This window comes from Miniopterus natalensis, chromosome 17, assembly GCF_054644295.1.
Source record: "Miniopterus natalensis isolate mMinNat1 chromosome 17, mMinNat1.hap1, whole genome shotgun sequence".
In the NCBI taxonomy this organism is placed as follows: Eukaryota; Metazoa; Chordata; class Mammalia; order Chiroptera; family Miniopteridae; genus Miniopterus; species Miniopterus natalensis.
Window position 1 is genome coordinate 16,179,442 of NC_142097.1, and position 25,421 is coordinate 16,204,862.

At 36.2% G+C, this 25,421-nt stretch overlaps 1 protein-coding gene across 2 annotated transcripts in view; it reads right to left on the minus strand.

The window, feature by feature from the left end:
* Positions 1–353: 353 nt before the first annotated feature.
* Positions 354–25,421, minus strand: part of TAOK1 (TAO kinase 1) — a 112,513-nt gene continuing 87,445 nt past the window's right edge. For both annotated transcript variants that reach the window (XM_016201952.2, XM_016201953.2), the window contains 4 exons: positions 20,775–21,014; positions 17,032–17,244; positions 15,447–15,629; positions 354–9,665 (listed from right to left, as the gene is read on the minus strand). In XM_016201952.2, the coding sequence (XP_016057438.2) occupies positions 9,204–9,665; positions 15,447–15,629; positions 17,032–17,244; positions 20,775–21,014 (1,098 nt within the window). In that variant the 3' untranslated portion in view covers positions 354–9,203. The remainder of the gene's footprint in view (positions 9,666–15,446; positions 15,630–17,031; positions 17,245–20,774; positions 21,015–25,421) is intronic.

Here is a 25,421-nt window from a genome sequence, read left to right on the forward strand (position 1 = left end):
GGGTTTTTGTGTGTATGTTTTTTTTAAGGTTTTAAAATTGATTTTTAGGAGGAGGAGAGGGAGAGAAACATCGATGTGAGAGCGAAACATTGATCCACCCCCCTCCAGGGATGGAGCCCACAACCAGGGCACATGCCCTGACAGGGAATTGAACCAGCAACCCTTCAGTGCATGGGACGCTGCCCACCCAATGTGGCCACACTGGCCAGGGCCATGTCTTACTCATTTTTATAATCTCAACATGCAGCACAGTGCCTGAGATCCAGTACTTATCCAATAGTCACTGAATTGATATATACTGTATTCTTAGGGGGAATAAAATTACTTTTTAAAAAAACGGAGCAGACACTCTGTGTACTAAAATTACTTTATTACAGTTGATTTTTTTAAACATTTCCTTTGCTATGATACAAAGGATACTTACAAACAAAATATTACATATCACCTTGTTTTCGCTCTTATGTTCTGACAACTTGGTAACAGCTTTAAATGCACAATCTATACAATTAATACAGGTTATATATGAACTATAAGGTATGTTGAACCAGAAGAATACTGACAATATACTGTACAATAAGCCTTACCAGTTAGTGCTGTGGACCATTTCTACCAAAAGGAAAATGCACATCTGTACAGTCACCTTTACCAGCTGGTGCTGACAGTGAGGGAGAGGCTTCTTCCCCGTCGCAACCCTTGATAAGCCTCCACTGTGGGCATCTGTTTAGTTTGAAAATTGAGAGGACTGTGTGTATTTGAAATTAGTCATCTGTAAAGTGGCAGAATATCACTTTCAAGATGATAATCTCTCACCAAAAAAAATTTTTTTAAATCAGTCCCAGTTTTAAAAGGCCACAAGTCCTTTGTCCACTACAAAAACCCTACAGGCTCAAGGGCTTTAGGAGATGAGAAGATGTAGGCTGCCAAAAAAGGAGGCAAGAAACCAAGCCAAAATCTAGGTCTTGCAAAATCATCATTTTTCCCTTCACCAAAGGGAACTAGAAATGTACAAATTCATTGATGAACCTCAATGATAACATATCAGTTTGCTGATAACCCTCATTTTATCTGGACCCCTGACTTGTGGGAATAACTGAAAGAGATTGTGAATAATATATACCACTTTTAGAAAAGAACCTCTTGCTTGGTTAAAATATTCCCTTTAGCCACCAAAGCTGGTCCTGGGCTATTACAGGTGTGCATTCATCCCTCAATGGTCTGCTCAGAAATGATAAGGTTACAGCTTTTTTTCTTTTCTTTTTTCTTTTTTAAATAAAAAAGCAATTGACTGAAGCATTTTTCTTTTTTTTAGGTAAATAGCAAAAATAAAAATAAAAACCAACCCTGGCATTTGCACAAATAATGCAAATGGAGCGATATGGCCTTTAAGGTAAGGGGTTAGTAGAAAGGAAGAGAGGAGTGAAGAAAACCCAGAGAAAATGATGTATTAATTTTTTTCTTAAAAATTTCTACAATACATGTGCAAAAAAATCATGCTGGTTGAGGAAAAAAAAGGGAAATGAGTATATAAAATTAAAAACATAAATAATGTTTGGATGACTGGTAAAAGCAGAAACCAACCTGGGTTACAAAAAGGATTATACATTCAAGATGCTCTTAAACCCAGTGGGATAACTTATGTTAAAACTGTGTTAATAGTTACGTTAAAAATCTCGTTTGTTTTTAAATCTTCACAATACAAGCAAAGCTGTTTTAAAATATACACTATACATATTTCTCATAGTCTCTCCAACCTCATTAATGCGCATTAAGCTATCTTTTTCATATACTAAAACAAGGGGGTTCTGAAAGCTAAATTGCTCAAAGTAACCCATCCATTATTTAAATGTCTTAAGTTTTAAATGGGTTAAAAATTTTAGCAGACTTACATAAATAGGATTTAGCAACACAAGTGTTAATTTAAAAAACTCTAAAGCATTTACAAATTATCATGTTGGAATAATCTGGGGAAGTTATGTGCACTATACTTTAAAATGTTATTTACATCAGACCATCACTTTTGTAAAAATTTCCCTAAAAGATAAAAAACAAAATAAAATACATTTGGAGAATTAACCTATTCTAACCTCGTAGAGAAGGATCATAAAAGGAAAGGTAAAATAAGAACAAAATTATCTCTTTAATAGAAACCCCACATATCCCTCTCCACTTGGATTTTGCTCTATGAAACCACCTGCAACTCCTAATAGGCTCATATATCAAGTGTCAAGATCATGTGGTAAAATACTTTGTCAGATAAATTACTGGCCTCAAGTGGACTTTTTTTTTTTTTTTTTTTTAATTTCCCACCTTGTGACTGGCTTGGATTATTTTAGGACATATGTATATAATTAATTGGAGGAGCACTCTAAGTAGGCACAATTCCCATTTAATGTGGAATAAAAGGTATAACACATAAAATGCTACTGGGGAGGAGGGGTGGTAGTTTCTGTGATATTATGAAATGCAAGGAAGCACATGTGGAATGGGGCACCAAAAAAAAGAGCTGTCTGGCAACACACCAGGGCAGCCAACATCTTAAATGTACTTGTCTACGACAAAAAAGGGGTTTAGAAGGGTTCCAATATCTCTCCCCCCTTCATTTGTTTGATATGTGCCAAATAGTCACATGAATCAGCCAGAATCTGCAAACATTACGCAGTTAGATCTTTTTTAATCACACAATTCACTCCATGACCATGTGCAGTTTATAGTAACAATAATGTTCATGCTGAGGCAATGTATTTGAGGGCTCAGAAAAAAGCAAAATGTGCCACTAAGAGAAACCTGTTCCCATACAACTGGTCTTCATGCTTTCAAGTGGCCCTAATATACCTCTGATGCTAAGCCAAGCCATGCAAAAGCAAATAGTACACACTTTTCATTAACATTCGTATCTCATTTCTAAACTCCACTGACCTCGGAGTTGTCATAGAAACATATGAGCACTGAAAGCATACAAATGAGGATTCATGAATTTTAAAAAATGCTTTTCCCTTGTCTATGTTCTCCAGATTTAAACACCTTAGGGCTAGGGCTATAAGGCGTATCAGAGAAAGGTTAAGTGGGGATAATGACAAAGGAACTTACGTAATTCTGGAAATAGGAAAATGCTCCAGAAATGGGATCAATGTGCCAACAATAAGAATAGTTCATTTCATTTGAAAATTCAGCTAAAGAGCCCAATAAACAGTTCCAAGCCATAATGTTACCTGCATAATTTACATAAACATTAAAATTCTTGCACTTTATAGACAAAAACACACTTCTGTAAACATGGCCACTGGGGGAGGGAGGTTCCCTACCTCATACATGATTGAGGACATGTAATCATTATATTAAATAAAATGACTTCACTTCAAAAGATTTTAGACCTGACCAATGATTAAGCTTCATTTCCCCCTGTTTAACAACATTTAAGCATTAATTATAAAAATGTCACCTAGGATGGTTTCAGGGTTAGATGCTAGGACCACAATCGGCAATGACAGCAACTCCTCTCTAGCTGGCACACTTATAAACTTTAGTACAAAAACAAAAAAATACAGAAACTAGGTCAATCTGTTAGCTACATATTTACAGATAATTACATGATTTTCCACTCACAATTGCTAAAAACTATGAGTGAAAAGGAAACTGTGCAGGTTGAATTACCCGTACTTTGGGGGGGGAGTTCTTGGGCATCAAGATACCCTTTTCATTCATTCAGAAGTCCTGTCTTCTCTCCACCTTTTCATTGCAAACTACCTACAGATGTCCAGATTAGTATATCCAGTGGGTATCTTGTTTCAGAGAGGATTAACCTTTCTCTCTCTTTAAAGGAGAATCTCTTGTATATTTAAAAAAACAAACCCAACACAGACACATTCACACGTACACACAAAATTTCTGAAACTTCAAAGTTAGGATTGCTGGGAAACAGTTAACAGTGATGGTGACATAGTAAATGGCTCCCCAATTTTAATTCTCTGCATTTATTTTCTTTAAAGGATATCTATTTTTGGGTAGGTGGGAAGTGCAAGTTTAAAAAACCCACAACAGGCAGATAAGGTGCATACTAATTTATATATTTATGATCTGAAGGCTGCCATTAGGCCAAGTGGGTTCTCTTCCCTTGTTTGAGTGAAATTTTGGAAGTCTGAATATAAACGAGGGGAAAATTAGTCAATGTGACTTTCAAAGGGGGGTTTCCAGAATTCAGTAGAAAATATAAATATACAATAAAGGAAGAGTTCTCAGCTTCACTTTTTTTCCTAGACAGTGTTTAATAAAACTCACTTCTTTACAAATTAATAGTCATTTCCAATGTAGTCTACTGTAGTGATTTCATAAAAGTGCAGACAACATAACCAGACACACAGCAAAGTAGACTTCAATCAGTAGTCCTTGCATACAAAAGGCAAGTCTGCTAAGTGTACAGCATACTCTTCATTCTTTTAGAATCTGAGAATGGGAATTTTCCAGTTTTTAAGAACTAAGAGTGAGTGCCTTTTCAAAGGCAATGCTACAACCTGGTCGGGGCACTACCTATTATGTTAGATGAGGGAAAACAAAATAGAGAACCTGTTTCTCTTTAATAATGGTCTGTATTTTGATAAGCAGCTCAAAGATGACAGCCCAAGTTTTGGCTTTGTTCCTTAGAGAAGGCAGTTTTCTAAGAAACAAAAACCTCTTCTTTCATCATTATAGGAGATTCATACTTAAACACCTTAAATATATTATTTTCTGACTTGAATATACACTAGACACTTCACATTGTGAGCATGGGACAAAAGACCACAAGCCTCCTAGGAAAGGGTTGCTGTGCTGAGCCAAATCTCTGCGTGAATAGTAGTGGCTCAGAAGGGGTGGAAGGCGCACAAAGAACTTACTATAAGCAAGCTAGAAGCAGCAGCTAAAGGGAGAAAGCCCCATGCCAATACCATATCCTTCTCTCCCAGTGGCCAGTTCCTGTTGATTTTATAGTTTAGGAGAACCTTAGATGCTTTAGCAGTAATTCTTTTCTTGGCTGTTTTGGTCCTTAGCAAAATTTATAATTATTGGTATTAATGGAGAAAAACAGTAAGAGGATCAATGACATCAGTACTAAGAAATACATAGAGTGCACATAAAGATTGTGTGATTTATTGGTTCATCATCTTTGCAGAGGAATCATCACCAGTGTTTTTAATTTCCATGGTTCACTTCTCTCTGCATCACTTATCTTTATTGCATCACAACACAAACTCATAGAAACACTAATTGGCTCCTTCCCCAGCACTATTCTACTGTATCTGCAACTTATGGTTCCACATTTTACTTAACTTTCTTTCCACCTACACAAGTGCTAAGAGGGGATTAAAGAAGAAAAGACTGCATCTAATGACCACCTTCTCATAAATATCACCCCAGAGTACTCATTCTTAAACACATGCATTCTTGCCTTAACTGAGGATTTGAAATAACAAAACAAAATGACAGAACCTTAAGTGCCCTGATGGAAATGTACAGTATGAGTTACATCCATCTATCTATACACACAGACACTCATATGTATATACAATATATACATACAAATGATAACAGCTATACCAAAAATGTGCATATTTAACACAGTTTTAAAAAGCCAGTAGATCATGGTATAATACAATTTATTTCCACTAGTGAATGGCACAAATGGAGAAATGCAAAGGAGGTGTTTCAAGTACAATGAAGTCATTTTTCACAGGTGAAAATAAATAGTATTATTCCAGTGTCCAACACAATGTATTTTATAAAAGTCTAAAATGCTAGACATTTAGTACTTAATGAAGTAGAAAGTTACTAAAGTCTGCCTTATGGTCTGAAAAAGACACTCATAGAGTTTTTGATTTTTGAAAAGAGGATGAGGGAAATTAGGTGGGAGTGGGAGGGAGTGTCAAGGACAGTTTCTTTAGTGTACTGAATAGTGTTTACCTGATGTCTGGGCAGCTGAAAATCATGACTAAACTAAAAAGTTTAATTTACCAAGAAATCCTTGGCCTAGAGTACCAAGCATATTATACCTGTGGGCGTGGCATCAAATGCAGGACTATTCATCTCTAGGCATAAAAATGACTAAAAAGAAGGGCAGCTCTGAATAAAAATCATATAAACATTTTCCAGCTAACATTACTATATAATGAAGAACCTATAATTTGGGGTTAGAGCTGACTTTAATAAGGGGAGAAAAAAGATATGTGTAAAAGGAAGAGAACCCAATTAGAAATAATATATTTCAAGGTATGAGGTTTTGCATTTTTTAAATGCTAACTAAAGAGAGAGAGAGACAGTGAACACAAGAAAATTTTTACTGCCAAGCTCTGGATACCAGATATAGCATTTATAACTTTCTGATATGCTGGACAAATTTCTCATACTTTTTATTTCTTAAACACATATGTATTGAGTGAACACCAACACTGGGAGGAGGTAGTAATTTGATCAAATGTTGACATTTGCACACTGATTGAGAAAGTGCCTGCTTCTTTCTTCAGAATCTCTTAAACTTTTCAAAATTTCCTGCTACAAGCTTTACTTTTTACTGATTCCTACCATGTATGAGATTCTTCAGAAGTTAGATCTTACAAACATACACTAACCAAATAATTTGAACCATTTTTGCAAAGAAAGTTAACTTAATGGAATAATCCAGGTATACTCATGACCTACATGTTAAAACTGGATGCCACACAGGTGAATCAGATATAAAGCCCTACTGGGTAGACATCTGGAGTTGGCATTCAATCACGATTTTACAAGTACATATGCTCTGCACAAACTCAGTAACTCAAGTTGACTAATGTTAAGTCAATTTAAAGTCCACAAGTGGACTTTAACATGTATCACTGGCAGTATTTAGGTTTTAAAGAGTTTGTGGGCAAAACTGATCTGCTTCCCTATTCCACCTCTCTAGTAGTACCAAGGGGCTAATAATAAATTTTTAAAGGTATCAAATTCCATTATATTTTTGGATGTTTTATTAATTCTAAAGCTCTCTCCTATCATTTCCCCCCAAATAGGTAGATATTTCAATTTGTTTGAACTATTATGTAATATTTAAATGCAAAAAAGATACTGAGAAAATTAAAAGCCCCTTTAATTAGATATGACAAGTACAAGTCACGTTCACCTAAAAACTGGTGATCTTGAGCACGGCCAAGAGGACAATGTGTCAGAGTGCTACTTGAAACTCTGCCTAAAATTGTGATTGGATTCTATTGTGATATTGGTTTTTAAAATATTCACATTAAAATATTAATTTTTCTTCCAGTTACCTTTAAATGAATGCCAGAAACTCCTAATGGGGATGATTCGTGGAGATTGGACACTCACACTTGGGGAAGACTTAAATTTAATTGAGAAAACCAAGACTCAAACAGTGATAGATTACATTTGACCATCAGTCTGGTCTAGGTGGAAAGTATCACCAAGAGGGACTTGGAGAATTCTAACTTGAAGACTTTGACTATATGAAAAGCAGAATCCAGAGTTAGCAGCAAGGGTTCTTCAAGACAACTGGGGAGGGGGCAAGGACAGTAACTTGTAGAAATTCTGATATGTCACTGGAAAGAACTTTTTCTTCTTCTTCAAGTAATACTCACAGCTCCCTACCTACCTTCAACTAAATTTCCACACTGGCAAAGGAATACTAAGTAACATCTGACTTTCAGCACTGGGTTGATCCTTCATTGCAAAACAAAACAAAACAAAAAACAATACAAAACACACCCCTCTCTGGAAAAAAAGGTTAGCTTTTGTCAAGAGATTCCCTGACCACTATAACTTAATTTTTTTAATTTGCCAAACTTGCTAGTTCCTTTTCAGTAGTAATTTAGCACTGAGGCTAGAGACTTCAGGAAGTGGTGTTTCCTATTGCATGATGTTAACATGATGCCAAATGGTCACTAAGTCTCAAGGAACTAGAAGTTTGTAAAGTATTGCAGCAACAAAAACAGTAATTAAAAAAAAAAAAAAGAGGACCTGCACACACAGCAAAATCTACAGTGGTAGTGAGGATTAGTCAGCAGCTGATAAAGTCATTGGCTCAGTGACTCCTAGTTCACTATGGCAACTAAACTTTAAATAATTGGCTATTCTACTTGTAAACAGGAAATCCCATAAGCCAAAGGGGGGTAATCAAATTAATGTCTACGTAGTGTGATGAGAATTCCAAAAGATGGCAGTTTGCAAATATGGCATTATTCAAATACCTCAGGCATTTGATGTGCATTGGCTATACGTCTTTGTTTTTGTACAAAGTGAAAGTACTGTTTGGGATTTTGGGAGTTATAGAGCTTAGCTAGGATGAATTATCACAGTATAAGCAACAAAACATCAGGATATATAGGCTTCATCTCCTCACTCTGCTGCTGAATACATCTACCATATGAACTTTCAGGGACCTCTCTCACCCTTCTGGTCTTCCCCTTTGAAGGCTCACAGGTTTGTTGATGCAATTCCTGCATACCTTGTGATCTCCTTAAGCACCTCCATCTCGCAGTGCCACAAAGAAGGCACAATTGAATGGGAGGAAAAACAAAATCACTGACAAGCCTATGCAGCATTCAGAAAAAGAACTGTTGTTTTCTACTCTCCAAAAAGGTCAATGCAACCCTTCAGTGTTCACGGCTTTCCACTTTTTTTACTACAAATGAGGCTGAGAAGTCAGACCAATTTAATAAAGAAAATACACTGGTAAGGGGATACAAGTGTGTTTCCATAATAACTTGTTTTAGCATATGCTGCCTGCTGTGAGTGGCTCATAAGAATTTGGGGTATGGAGAAAGGCTTTAGATCTTTTCACAAACTTCTTAGGATATTGTTGCCCAAAAGTGATGACTCAAGCCATTTGGCTGTATTTTATTTTTGCAGTGTTCAGAAAATACCCCCTATCTAGCCAATTTCTTTTTACCACACGCATGATGTGTGTACGAACACACATGAGCACACACATACATATCGATTCCCCTTTTCAAAACTTCTCCAAAAGTTAAAAAACAAAACAAAAAAGAAACCCGGCAGCCAAATACTATGACATCCCAATTAGTAAACACGAAACAGAATGCTTTACAAAAATGAATAAAATATACCATACGCATTCAGCTTCCACACTGTAGTACCCAAGTGAGGAGGCTGCTGTGACGACGTCTGTAGGCAGTTTCTTTTGGCAGGAAGCTCCAGCGGAATTGCCACTTTCAATTATTAAATTATGTATAAGACATGTGTGACCCATTGGATATTTGTGAAGTGACACTCGTGCTTCTGCTCATGCCCTGCTCCGTCCGTCCCCCAGAAGCTGTCCGCCTCAGAGCCTGAGGGCTATTGCGGACTCCCATACTACTACCTCGGGGTACCCCTTGTATTGGCCCTGAGGGGTGACCCCATGGCTGGGGTCCACCTTGCATCGGATGGCCCCAAGCTTGTGGTGGGCCACCCATGGGATGACCCCAGTGAGGTCCTGGACCCCCAGTAGGGTTGTGAGACCAACCAGAAGCTCCTGGGTAGCTGTGGCTGAATGCCTCAGGGGAGAGATTAGAAAGGACCATGTTACTAAAACCTAGTCTCATACTTTCAGAGTCAAAAGCTTCAATTTCTCTGGCTTGACGCTCCAGCAGGCTTCGTATTCGTTCTGTGCGTTCATTCTGCAAAGCCAACATCTCTTCTTCAATCTGTTGGGGGTTGGAGGAAGGAAGCAAAAAGAAAGTTGATTTACTTTTAAAAAATCTAAAAAACTAAGGAAGCAATAATTACTCAGCTTTGAAGTGAAACATAAAGAAATTCACTCTGGTTATTTTATGGATGTACATTTAAAAATCAAAGAGATGTACTCTAGGAATCATACATAATTTATATTTCTAAAACGTGCAGAATCAAGTTCTTAAAAGCAAAGGTAATAACCTCTATTAAAATAATAAATCAAGGAAATGATCATCAATGGCTACTAAATTCATTAGGTAATAAGTTGAAAGAAAACATGGGTGAGGGAAAACCAGTCTTAAAAGACAGACCATATGTCATTTAATAAGATAAATATGGTATTGGTATAGGAATAGAAAATTAGTGAAATAGAAACAGAATGCAGATCTCAGTTTGTAGGTTTTTCATGCAGGACAAAACAGTAATTAATTCAATGGTGAAAAGATGGATTTTTAAACAAACAACACAGGCACAATTGACCAGGCATCTGGAAAGAAATAAAAGTGGAACCCCATTGTATACCATGTTCCAAATGGACCAAAGTGAAAAGCAAACAAAATTATAAAGTTTTCATTAAAAAGTTAGAAGACACTATGTACTTAGAAATTAGTGGTTGCATTGTCATCATAATCAGTTCAGAAAACTGGGAGGTATTACAAAGAAATATAGTTGATTGTATATAATTTTTTTAAATGTAAAAAAATAATAATAAAGTTAATGGACAATGAAAAAGTTGGAGAACCTTTTAATGAATAATCAGATAATACCTGAACCCATGATCAATATAATATCACTTAAAAGTGGGACAACTAGACATTATATTTCTTGATATGATGCAAAACACATGGTAACCCTTATAAAAATTCCTTGCAAAAATTTTAAAAGGAAAATATTGAATCTAAATATAATCGTGCCTCTAAATCTCATTACCAGTTTACAAGAGATATAAAGTAGAGAGGAATATATTAAATGACAGCATGAGGATGCAATCAGCCAAATCCAGAAATGAGAATTCCCGTACAGCAAATGATATAATCCAATTTAAAAAAGGGGGTGGAGTGGGGTCTGTTATAGACTCAAAGACTTAAAAGACAATTCATTAAAGGCAATATCTGGACCTTCTTTGGGTCCCAATCCAAATGTACCAACTTAAAAAATATATTTTTGAGATAAAAGGGGAAATTTAGACATGGACTGAATATTAGATAATATTAAACATTTATAATTTTGTTAGCTATCATGATGGAATTATGGTTAAAAAGTCCTTACCTACATTTAGGAGTGAAATAATGCCATGTTGGGATTTGCTTTTAAATACTCCAGACACTACACTTTAACTCCTGCTGTACCCCCCCAACCCCCCAAAAAGTTGTGTGTGTGGAACAGGGGAATAGGTAAGAAAACATTAGCATTGATAACTGCTAAAGATGGGTGATGAGTACTTGGAGATTTCATTGTACTAATTCTTTCTACTTTTGTGTATGTTTGAAAATTTCCATGATAAAAAAATAAAGAGAATTTGTAAAGGAGCATTAAATAATCAGGTTTCAAGATATTTGAGAACTTATGCCAATAGGTATTGCTCTCTATAGAAATCTAGCTTGACAAATGTTTAGTTTTTATGTAAACATATATTTGTGCCCGTAAAAAAACACACAACAGTTTAGTGGCATGGGAAACACATGCAAATAAAAAATTGCAATAGAATGTTATAAAACATAATAAAAGATTTATAAGGTATAGCAGAAATACAAAGAGATGGAGTGATTCACTCTACAGGGAATGGAGAATAAGGCAAAGAAATCTCAGAGGAGGTGGTCGAGACTGGATTCTGAAGAGAGAGTACAAGTTTACCAGGAAGACAAGGGGAGGGAAATATATTTTCATCAGAGGGAACAGATAAAAGCATGAAAAGATGATAAAGTAAGAGTTTGGGAAATTACAATTAGGCCAGAATGGACTAAATAAATGAAATAAAGGTTTGAAAATTATTCAAAGTTCTAAGAACTAAAGTGTTACAAAGGTTTAGAGAGGGCATTTCATATGAAGGTTGAAGAACTTAGATTAGACATGAAGGCTTCTTCTGAGGAAAAGATATCAAATCAAATCATTAACTGCAGTTATTTCTGAGTGGTAGAATTCGACATTTTAATTTCTATTTATGTTTCTCTATATTTACCACATTTAAAAAAATGATTTGTGTTTTGTAAAATAATTTTCCCACTCTTTTAGTATCTACATATAAAATACCCAATTCATATAGAATTAGATTTACAGATCTCTAAGGATTCAAAGAACTTCAATTTTTGTCTTTTAAATAGTTTATATGTAAAACTTTAAAAAATTCATTCACTAAAAGTATTTATTTTAACTTGAGGGATCTAATAAATAATGAGAATGTCCTGAGCATCTATGTAAACTGATATTAATGCCTTGCATATTATTTGAAGAAAATTCATGATAAAAATATAAGCACATTTTAATGATTATCAACCTTTTATCCAGTAAGCACTGTTTCAACTATGTTTACTTATTAGTTTTGTCATTTTAAGAAACTCAGAACAGTTTTCAATTAAAAATAAAAACTAAGGTTTGTGATAGTTTACATTAATCCCCATTTCTTTTATAATGTTATAATTATTACAAATTAGAAAGGTGGTTTCACTGAGTAGATGAATTACAGTAATTAAAACTTTTCATTTTTTTAATATATCTTTATTGATTTCAGAGAGAGGAAGGGAGAAAGAGAGAGAGAGAGAAACATCAATGATGAGAGAGTCATTGATTGGCTGCCTCCTATACATCCCCTACTGAGGACCAAGACCACAACCTGGGCATGTGCCCTGACCAGGAATCGAGTGGTGATCTCCTGGATCACAGGTCGATGTTCAACCACTGAGCCACGCCGGCAAGGCTGTAATTAAAACTTTTGAGAGGTTCTCCCAACCTATCTTTTTGAAACTAAATGTGATATTTTTTGTGTGAATATTTTCAGTTCCACGAAGAAAGGTCCTGTAACATGTCCCAGTGGTCAATTCTTACTTTAAAACTACCAACCAGTTGCTGATACTAAATGAAATAGAGACAAAATTAAATGAAATGATATAACAAAAAATGTCAATTTATACTTTGGAAATACTGCCCCCTTTTATGTTATGTATAAAATTCACATGGGCCCTGGCCGGGTGGCTCAGTTGGTAGGAGTGTCATCCCCTTGAACCAAAAGGTTCTGGGTTCAATTCCCAGTCAGGGCACATACCTAGGTTGGCTTTAGTAGTTCCCAACTGACCTCAAAGTGCTTCATAGCCATGCATTCCACTTGAAATGTAAACATCAACTCTAAAAATCAAGTAGCAACTCAAAGCATTATAGATTTATCATCCTATTGTTCTTTTATTATTTTTAATACTAATCTTTTGCATTTTCCATTATTAAAGTAATATTAACCACATAAAAAATAATAAAATAGAAAAACAAACCAATCTACCATATTAATATAGTCACTACTAGCATTACTTCAATTCACTTTAAGTGTTATTTGTCTTTATTTTATTCAATAGATCAAAATGTGTTATCATTTTGAACACATTCATATTAATGCTGTCTTTGTAGCCATCAATTAAAAGAATGAGTAAGATTTTAATAAGTAGATTGACCATAATTACTTATTTATATCTCAAAGTTATTATTTATTTATTTATTGAGAGTTCATTTAAGCCAAAACTTACACCATATGCTGGGAAGCAAGATCTCAAATGCTCCTGATATCTCTATTTTACATGGTTAGGTATTTTAAGCCATTATGAAATATGCATTATAATCACCATATTTATGCATACTTTCCCCCTGTATTTTAGATTGATTTTCCTTGGAATTCTCAAAGTCTTAACATTTCCAAAGCCCAATATATACTTCCAAATTATTTTCCAAAATGCATTAACAATGCATGAGAATTCCACATCATCTTCACCAATGGGTATCAGTTTTATACTCACATCTTACTAAGCTTTGTAGAACACACAGCCTTTGGTTCATATATTGAAATGATTAATTAGCACTGTTTAACTCTGAACCACTAGGTGGAGCTAAAAATACAAATATACTTTAATAGTACCAATATTTCTCACAACACTATTCCCGAAATACTATAAGGAATTTTCCTTTTAGTGATGATTTTGAAGCATACGAGACAGAACTTTTAATTTTAAATATGAAAGTTGGAATTACATTTATGAAATCTGTACATGAAACAAATTAGATTTTTCTCAAAATTTATATCTTTCCATCTTGAATGAGAAACATAACTGAGATAGTTTTTAGAGGCAAGTACCTCTCAAGAAGCCAGTAATAAAGACAGTTCTGCCAGAGACATAGTAACATCTTATTTAGGTGGGTTTTTTAAGGCATTCTATTTTTATCACAAGAACTGCAGGAAACAGAGAAAAATCTATGAGCCAATGGTCCAGAAATGATGACAACTTTTAATAGGCAATAGGCAAGGCCATTAGGCAAGTATTAATTTATTATTTTTTTAATATCTCTTTATTGATTTCAGAGACGAAGGGAGGGGAGAGATAGAAACATCAATGATGAGAGTCATTGATTGGCTGCCTCCAGCATGCCCCCTACTGGGGATCAAGCCTGTAACCCAGGCATGTGCCCTGATCGGGAATCAAACTGCAATCTCCTGGACCATAGGTTGATGCTCAACCGCTGAGCCACACTGGCTGGCGCGAGGCAAGTATTAATTTAATGGACCTAACACTGTATCAGCTATCGGGAACTTATGGGCTCAGGAACTCTGGAACATAGATACAACTGATATTCTACCACTTCTCACAACAAATACCTTTCCTTGCCCATCACCCTTTCCCCAAAACACACACACACACACACACACACACACACACAGTTTACACTCCTTAAGCTGTGATTCTAGTTCTATTCTCTAACATATCTGAATATCCGACAAAGAATAAATAAAATAAATAAATAAAGGTACATCTAGAAGTAACATTTTCAGCCTGACTTTTCACCTGTGTTGAACTGGTTTTACTTTCTGTCCTCTAGTAACCTTCCACCAACTTGTATAGTTCCAGGCTCAGGATGTATGAGTAAAGTATATATTCCTGATCCTTTGTCCCTGCCTCTCCCAAGCAATTGCTAAAGTTCTTTTTCTTCACTATCCAAGTTTTCTCCAATCTCCTTAGGTAGAGCTAGGTACATAACAGAAGTGAGGAACATGGAGCCAGAGTTACTCTCTCAAAATTCAACCATCTTCACATAACCCATATCCTTTTTCTAGCAATTACTACTTAATTATAGTCTCCTGGTGTTTAGAACTCATTAATTATAAGGTTCATTATTAAGCCCAACCAGTGTGACTCAGTGGACTGAGTATCGTCCCATGAACCAAGAGGTCGCTGGTTCGATTCCCGATCAGGGCACATGCCTGGGTTGCAAGCTCAATCCCCAGTAGGGGGCGTGCTGGGGGTGGCCGATCTATGTTTCTCTCTCATGGATGTTTCTATCTCTCTCTCCCTCTCTCTCTCCAATAAAAAATAATAATAATATGGTTCATTATTGAATCAATAATTTTAAAGAAAAGGAAAACACTACCAAAACTAGAATTAAGGAAATATGGTACTGTGAGAATGGTCTAATGCCACCCCTGTCAATATGAAAATATACTTATAAAATGCTTTTGAAGAAAGCAAATACTAGCACAATTACCTCCCTTCTACTACTTATACCTTTTGTTCTAAGAGTGCCCTGCGGAGGGAGACCCTCTGTTCAAGCTCCCGAAGCTCTCGATCATGTTGTGCCTCAGCTTGCATCTTGATTTTGCTCTGATATGCATTCAACAGCTCCAGTTCCTGCTGCAGCTGCATCTTCAAAACCTGGCACTCTGCTTCCTGTGCTTCATCCAAACGCAGCTGAAAGAGAAAGAAAACAGATACATCCTATTGCGAGCTATCCATGACCTAGGGAAAGAAGGAGTGTCAGGTAAGACAGACCACTCCTTTGTAGGATACATAATTGGTTTCTCTTCTACCTTAGAGTAAAGATCTCTGAGAAAGAAAGGCACAGTAACCAATTAAGGCTTATGAAGCTATCATAAGCTATTTGGCAGATGCCTAATAACCGTATTTTTCTTAAGAAAAATCTAGACTCTGATTAGGTATTATAAGACTCTGAATCTCTTCCTCAAATGGAAATAACTACAGAATAGGGACCAGCCAACTATAGCCTATGGGCCAAATTGTGTGTGTTTAAATAGCCCACTAGTTAAGAATGGTCTATATTTTGAAATGGTTACATTTTAAATGGCTATATAAGTACCCATGTAATATCCTCAACTTTGCCTCCTGGCCCACAGAGCCTAAAGTATCTACTATCTGGCCTTTAAGAAAAGTTTGTAAATATCCTCAATTTTGCTTCCTGGCCCACAGAGCTTAAAATATCTACTATCTGGCCCTTTAAGAAAAGTTTACAAAACTTATAGACAATATTTTATATTAGTTCTCCAATGTGACCATTTGGATTTCCAATATAGTACTACTTTTTGCCCACTGCTTAACCAATCTGCTGCTCTAATCTTTTTGAGTTTTTTAATTAAAAAGAAAAAAATTTTTTTAATCCTCACCTGAGGAAATTTTCCTTTGCTTTTCAGAGGAAGTGCAAAGGGGGGGGAGGGGAGAAACAGCGATGTGAGAGAGACACATCGATTGGTTGCCTCCCACACATATCCCGACCAGGCCAGGTATCAAGCCTACAACCCAGGTAAATGTCTGTGGCCGGAATCAAACCCAGGACTCTTCAGTTGGCGGGCTGACGCTCTAACCACTGAGCCAAACCAGCTAGGGCTAATTTTTTAAATTTTACTGATTTTTTTAGAGAGAGGAAGAGAGAGAAAGAGAAAGAAACATCAATGTGAGAGAGAAACATGGATTGTTGCCTTCTACATGTGCCATGACCAGAAATTGAACCCGCCACCTTTTGGTGTACAGGAAGCCGCTCCAACCAACTGAGCCAGACCAGCCAGGGTGCTGCTTATCTAATCTTGATAAGCTTTTGGAATATGTACTAAAGACCTGAGCAGTACCGGCAAAGAGCCTGTTTAGAACTTTGTGTCTAAATGGACCAATGAGAGTTCTATATACATCACGCCAGCTTCCAAGCAATGCTGAGAGCTGGAAGAATATGGACCACCCACCACTATTTTCCAAGCTGCAGGAGAGCAATGACTTCCAACTAGTATTTTAATTGCTGGGATTTTAATCAGGTGGTAGAAGGATAGGGGCACTAAATTGTTTCGCCCAAATAAAACAAACTCACGGCTTGTGTGGACAGCATTTCATTAATGCTGTGGTCATATTGCTCAGCCAAGATGGCCAACTTCCGGGTCTGTTCTTCCTTGAGCCGTTTCAGAACAGCTTTGTGCTCACTCTTTGGTGTAGTCTCCAGTAGGTGATTTCTTAATGCTTTGTACTGTCTGGTTTGGATTTTGCAGGTGTCCTGAAATTGCTTTTTTATTTGGAGTTCTTTAGACTGGGAAGAAAAAAAAAGATGTATATAATTTTTAACATATGGCATTTGGCATACCTTATGCTTACATGAAAACAAAGGCTACTAGGAGAAAGGGAGAAGAAAAACAAAAAGATGAGATCATAAGGTTGTAGGTATTTTTGTACTTGGCTACTGGGTCAAATCACTGAATTCTATATATTTTAATAACAAATACTCTAACTTAAATCATTAGAATACCAACAACCTCATTTATCACAGGACTTTGAGTAATACTCATTACTTTGCTAGTAAGTTTAGCTACTTGAGTAAATATTAAAATTAGTTTTGATTACTGCGTATATTGATGACAGAAAATTAAATTTCTTCTCAAGCAGTAAGTGTAGTAGATATAAAAGCACCGACAATATTTTATCAGATCTCTCAGATAGAAAATAAACATATTTACTCTGTTCCTTATCTGAGACACTTTGCACCAATTTCTTTTAATGACAATCTCAACTCCAACTACATAGTCTGTGACAGAACCCATAAAAAAAGGGTATTAGTAACTAGTATTGTTATTACAATTGGTCTTTTCCTTCAGGGAACAAACTAGGTAGAAACGCACTTAGTAACAGTTTACTCTTTAACACACCACAAGCAAAACCTTGAAATTCGGATGAGTTAACTAATCTTTCAAAGGTCAAACAAAAGTTATGGGGCAAGGGAGGAGACAACCCTTCTTAGGGTGATGATAAACATGAATTACATAAACATTTCTGTGATAAAATAATTTGAGTTCAGAGATGTAAGAGTTTTGGCTTTGGTTTTTGGTTAATCACAGGTTAGGTATTCTATGAACTCAGGTTTTAACAAAATTTAATAAGATAAAATATATTTCTGTAAGGTATATTGATCAAACCTACAAGTGAAAATATATTCATTTACTACAATAAGGCCGAATCTACTGTTGAAATTATTTTACCTTAATATAAATACTGTCAGATATTAATTGGTTGATACAGTGTATAAAAAATGCATATATGACCAAAGTAATACACTTGGGTCAAGGAAGTAGTTTTTGCCCCTCCCACTCCATACTACAACTTCAAATATAACCTCTCCATATTTTATACCAACTGAAGCACTAGATCATAGTCATATAGCTTTATTCTGTGAAGGGTCAAGAAATGTCTAGCTAGAAAGAGAAACTCTTGGTTTAGCTATGCTTAATAACACTGCTTTTAAATACTGTCCTTGGTTTAAAAAAATTCTTCCAATTTATCTAGGAGTGGAACAATGAAATTTAGACATGCTCTTCTGCCTCTGTGTAACAGCCTCTATTGTTTTAAGTTTTTATTTTTAAAATATTGTGCCAAGAAAACTGTATATCTTTAGCCTAATGAGGAAAAAAACTTGAAAAGGAAATTAAAAAAATTTTTTCTCCACTTATTGATTTCTTCCAGTTTTATCGAGAAATAACTGACATACATCACTGTATAATTTTAAGGTATAGCGCATGATGGTTTGATTTATATATATTGTGAAATAATTATAATAGGTTCAGCTAACATACATCTCAAAGAATATTTTTTTACAAGAAGAGTGATACTTATACCAAGAATAAATTATATCCCTCAATGTTTGACTCAGTGAAAGCAAGATGAACATAGGTTACAATAGTTTCTACTCACTTAACACTACAGAGCACCATTTGGTGAAGAAACAGCAGAGTAGGTGTTTACCCAACCCATTCCATAGAAATGGTACGCCAACCCCCACAACTCCTAGTAAACTCACATAAGGGCTCAAACTGAAGTTCCCCTAGCCCTCTTTAAGGTCTTGCGAAAGTTGGAAAGGCAACTAAATACTTAGGTAAATAAAAATGAAATAACTTGGTGTTAAAATCTAGTCTGTTTTGAGTAAGTAGATAGAAATACACAACTAAGAGGAAAACGGTGATTTCCTTCCCTACTAAAGTAACAGAACAATTTCCTTTATGGGACTTTTGGAGCTCATTTGTCATCAGGAGGCATTCTATTCAAAGTATGACGGTGACTGTAAAACATTATTTTTCTCCTCACTTTCTGTATAATATCTGTGAAAATCAGACTACTGTTTACAAGCTTTCAAACTGAAAAGGATCCAACAACAGGAAACAGGAAGGGTTGTTAAACATCGAACAACTATCCTAGAGAAATGCAGTCATATCAGATTTATGATATGACTATTAAACTAATAAGCTTTCATTCTGGTTTACTTCTGGGTGCTGCTGACTTTAAAACCATAATTAATTTCACAGACATTCTGTTTTAAAAATCTTTTGAGGGAAATTATCTATTCTGCTGCAAAAGAGTATATCTCTCTCCACTAAAAAGACAAAATAAATCTGAAAAATCATTATGAATTCCAATTTTTCTAAGCAACAACTAAAGAAGGTTATGTGGACAGTCAACATAAGCTACACTGTAGATGATGTTAATTAACTGTTCTGAGGACACAGCAAAATGAAATGTTACTCAGGTTCACAGGAAAGGGTACAACAGCTTTGATTCTATATTTTGTTCAATACAGCTTGTTTGAAAGGAAATGGGTGGGAATTGGGGATACCACTGGGTGTGGTGTATCTTCAAGATTTTAAAAGATTACCTCTGTGAATGAATTTCACTTTACTCCAGGACAGTTATTCAGTTAAGACCAAGAACAGTTTTACAGTTTAATTGTCAAATAGTTTTAAAAAGAGGAAAAGGTTTAAAAAGAAAATACTGTGGGCCTTATTGGATGTAAATAAAAGTTTAAAGTGTGCAGACATGTACAGATTATTTGAGGTACTAATATAGATGATAGCCTCTATAGTGTGCGGTTTTAGTTTATTAAGATTCATGTGACTAAAGTCCTTCAAATATTTATTACAAGTTATAAAACTTGAAAATTTCTTGGAATTGTTAACTCTGGTTCACTTTAGTGAAGGGGGCTGGAACAGGTGGCTAGAGGGACAAAGGGGAGAAAGGGAAACCTTTAACTTTATAGTACACTTTCAAATTTCATACCATGCAAATGAATTCCTCTATTCAAAGCAAATACAAAAATTAAAGTTCTGTTATGATTCCACTATTCCTCTTCAGATGAGCATAGACAAGAAGGAAGAGGAGTTAAAAAGGCATTTTCATTCACTGGCTTCTGTAATGATTTGGAACTTTTTTGGATACAAATCACATTTAGAGCAAATAAGATTACAAAACTATTACTTGGAACAAAGAAACGCCAACAGGTTAGCATGCTGACATGTAATATCAGCATTGAACATCTGGGTACATTTAAAATAAGACTTTTGATTCTTATTGATGGCACTTCCCACAGTTAAAAGTTTTGGCTACTTTTTGGAACTTGGTGGGAAATACATAAGCAAAAGTGTATAGCTACAGATACTCCACATTAAATTAACCAAACATGCTTAAAATGCAAAGAAAAAAGCTCATTCAATTTCTTTATGACAGACATCTGTCTTAGACCTTCACTGTTTAAGTGTCTTTTTTCTCTTTGCCCTGTCAAGCAGCTTAGGGTACAGGTACCTTCAGGCTCTTGGGCTGCTGCCGCACCTCCATGACATGCTTTCGTCTTAGTTCTCGTTCTCTTCGTTTATTGTATTCCAGCTGGTTAGTGAGCTCGGTTTGATGCTGCAACCTGATCAACTCACAGCGCATTTTCTGAATTGTGTTGAGGTGGCGGAACTCCAGTTCTTGCATGGACTCGTGCTGTCGCAGTAACATGGCATGCTCTAAGTCCTTTTGGGTCTGCCTTTTATTTAACTCCTAATCCATAAAACAAGAGACAAAAGGTATAATTTACTGCTGTATAATGCCAGGGGGGAAAATCCTAAGAAACAGGAAAAACCAGGAAAGAAATGTAAAAATCTGAATCAATAATAGCTAGCTGCCTAGTAAAGTTTTATGACATTTACTATAGTAAATGGACAATTAGCACAAATTTCCTCATACTATGCATTTATTATTCATTAATACTATTTTTTTAAATAAGCTTAAGACAAATCTATCTGAAGACACTCAAAGTCCTTCTTCCTTTCCTTCTTTTATTTATTGCTTCTTAATTTTATATTCGAAGAGGGCTCCTAAGTCATCCCCTGAATTTCTTCAGAATATGCTCTTCAATTCTATCACATATAGTATACCCAGTAGAGTGCAGTGGTTAAGAACATGGACTCAAGAGCTAGACTGCCTGTATTCTAAATCCTGGGTCTGCTTCTTACGAGCAGTAAGTCCTTGGGTTATTTAGACTCTCTGTGTGCTTCAGTTTTATCACTTCTCAAAATAGAGATAATAACACAGCTACTTCATATATTTAATATGAAGATGAAATGAGTTCATAAGTGGAAAGTTCTCAGAGTAATAACTAACACAATGCTCAATAAATGTTATTCTTTTTATTTCAATTAAAAAGAACAAGTGTAAAAATTAATACAACAAAGAGCTGGTTGTTTGAAAAATTCAATAAAATTGACAAACCCCCTGGCTAGACTCACTAAGGAAAAAAGAGAAAAGACTTATCTAAACAAAAATCGGAAATGAAAGAGAAGTTACCAGACATCACAGATATACAAAGGATCATACTAGAATACTATGAAAGACTATATGCCACCAAAATCATTAACTAGAAGAAATGGGTAAGTTCCTAGAAATATACAACCTTCCTAGACTGAATGAGGAAGAACTGGAAAATCTAAATAGACCGATCAGCAGTGAGGAAGTCGAAACAACCATCAAAAACCACCCCCAAAATAAAAGTCCATGACCAGCTAGATAGCTTCACCAGTAAATTCTACCAAACATTCGAAGAAGATTTGAAACCTACCCTTCTCAAACTTTCAAAAAACTGAAGAGGCAACACCTCTAACACTTTTTTTTAATCCTCACCCGAGAATCTCTTTCCATTGCTTTGCAGAGAGAGTGGGAGAGAGAAAGACATGGATGTGATAGAGACACACATCATCAACTGGTTGACTTGCGCATGTGCCCCAACCAGGGCCGGGGATCGAGCCTGCAACCCAGGTACATGCCCTTGGTTGGAACTGAACCCATGACCCTTCAGTCTGAGGGCCGACGCTCTAATCACTGAGCCAAACTGTCTAGGGCACTTCCTAATACATTTGATGAGGCCAATATAACCCTGATATAAAAACCAGACAAGGATAACACAAAAAAGAAAACTACAGACCAATATCTCTGATGAATACAGATGTAAAAATCCTAAACAAAATACTAGCAAGTCGAATACAATATATTAAAAAAATAGATTATGATCAAGTGGGGTTCATTACAGGGGCACAAGGATGGTTCAACATACACAAATCGATCAATGTAATACACCACATTAACAAGAAGAAAGGATAAAAATCATATGATCATTTCAGTAGACGCAGAAAAAGCATTTGATAAGATACAATATCCATTTATGATTAAAACACTCAATAAAATAGGTATAGAAGGAAAGTATCTTAACATAATAAAGGCCATATATGACAAACCCACAGCCAATATCATACTCAATGGTGAAAAACTGAAAGCTTTTCCTCTAAGATCAGGAACAAGACAAGAATGCCCACTCTCACCACTCTCATTCAACATAGTTCTCGAAGTCCTAGCCAGAGCAATCAGGCAAGAGAACAAAATAAAAGGGATCCAAATTGGGAAGGAAAGAAGTGTGTCACTATTTGCAGATGACATGATTCTATACACAGAAAACCCTAAAGACTCCACTAAAAACTATTAGAAACAATAAACAGATACAGAAAAGTTGCAGGATACAAAATCAATGTACAAAAACACACTGCTTTCCTATATATTAACAATGAAACTTCAGAAAAAACAAACAAATAACAATTGCTTTTGCAGTTGCAACCAAAAGGATAAAATACCTCGGAATAAACTTAACAAAAGATATGAAAGACTTATATACTGAAAACTACGAAGCATTATTAAAAGAGACTGAAAAAGACACAGGGAAATGGAAAAATATTCCATGTTCATGGGCTGAAGAATCAACAGTTAAAATGGCTGTATTACCCAAAGCAATATACAGATTCAATGCAATCCCCATCCAAATCCCAGTGTCATTTTTTAAAGAAATAGAACAAAAACTCATCGGATTTGTATGGAACCACAAAAGATCCCAAATAGCCAAAGCAATCTTCAGAAAAAAGAACGAAGCTGGACATATCACACTAACTGACTTCAAATTCTCAGAGCTACGATAATCAAAACAGCATGGTACTGGCAGAAATGGAACAGAATTGACAGCCCAGAAATAAAACCATATGTATATGGGTAGATCATTTTCAGCAAAGGAGCCAGAAACACACATGGAAAAAAGAAAGTCTCTTCAATAAATGGTGCTGGGAAAACTGAAAAGCCACATGCAAAAGAATGAAACTAGATTACAGCTCGCCCCCACGTATAAAAATTAATTCAAAATGAATCAAAGACCTAAATATAAGATATGAAACAATAAAGTACATTTTTAATATATCTTCATTAATTTCAGAGAGAGGGGAGAGGGGAGAGGGGAGGGGGGAGGGGGGAGAGGGGAGAGGGGAGAGGGGAGAGGGAGAGGGAGAGGGAGATAGAAACACCAATGATGAAACACCAATGCACACCTCTGACTGGGGAGCAAGCCTGCATCTGGGGCATGTGCCTTGACTGGGAATCAAATCTCGATCTCCTGGATCCTAGGTTGATGCTCAACCGCTGAGCCATGCCCAGCTGGGCAACAGTAACTTATACAGAAGAAAATATAGGTACTAAATTTGTGGACCTTGGTTACAAAGAATATTTTATAAATTTGACCCCAAAGGCAAGAGAAGTAAAGGATGAAATAAATGAATAGGACTATATCAAACTAAAAAGCTTCTGCATGTGCCCCAACTGGGGCCAGGTATCAAACCTGCAACCCAAGTATGTTCCCTTGACTGGGAATCACACCCGCGACCCTTTGCTGCACAGGCTGATGCTCTAGCCACTGCGCTACACTGGCCAGGGCTATGTATTACATTTTAAAAGCTACTTTTGAGTTATGTTCCAAAAGCACAGTATCAATTTATATTCTTACCAATACTACCCATTTCTCCATGCCACTATTCAGACTCAATGCCTTTGAACCACCATGCTATATTTGAAGCTTACTTTAAGCCACTCTTGGAAATAAATTTATCTATGCTTTAATCCTCATCCGAGGACATTTTTTCCACTGCTTTTCAGAGAAAGTGGAATGGGGGGGGGGGGGGAGAGAGAGAGAGAGAGAGAGAAAGACTGATGTGAGAGAGACCTGGGCTAGGGATCAAGCCTGTAACCCAGGTACATGCCCTTGGCCAAAATTGAACCCGGAACCCTTCAGTTGGTGGGTGGATACTCTTAACCAGTGAGCCAAACAGACCAGGGCTATAATTTCTTTAAAAAAAAAAGAAAGTATTTATTGATTTGGGGGGGGGGGGAGAGAGAAACATTGATTTGTTTGTTGTTTCACTTTTTTTTTAAATGTAGGGGGTATATATATTTTTAATTGATTTCAAAGAGAGGATGGAAGAGGGAGAGAGCAATAGAAACATCAATGATGAGAGAGAATCACTGATTGGCTGCCTCCTGCATGCCCCCACTGGGGATCAAGCCTGCAACCCAGGCATGTACCCTGACCAGGAATTGAACCATGACCTCCTGGTTCATGAATCAATGATCAAACACTGACCCACACCCAGCCGGGTTGTTGTTCCACTTATTTATGCATTCGTTGGCTGATGCTTATATGTGCCGTGAACAGGGATCAACCCGCAACCTTGGCACACTGGGATGACACTCTAACCAACTGAGCTACCCGGCCAGGGCCTGTGACTTCATATAATTTCCATTCTAGTGGTGAAAAGAGACTTCCTTCAAAAAGGTGCAGGTATGTAAGAGAGAGAAGTACAAAGAAGAACATTTAAAGGAAGAAGGATTCTGTGATCAGAGAAGGCATTTCTGAGGAAGTGACATTTGAAGCGAGATATGAAGGAAGGGAGAAAGCAAGTCATATGGATATCAGGATATTAGGCAGAGTGGAGTACAAGCGCCAAGGCCTTGAGGCTGGGATGTAACTAACATATGGGGTGTCCCCAAAAAATGTATATTCACTTTACAGCTAATAGCTCAATACATGTTTCTTTCTTTTAAATT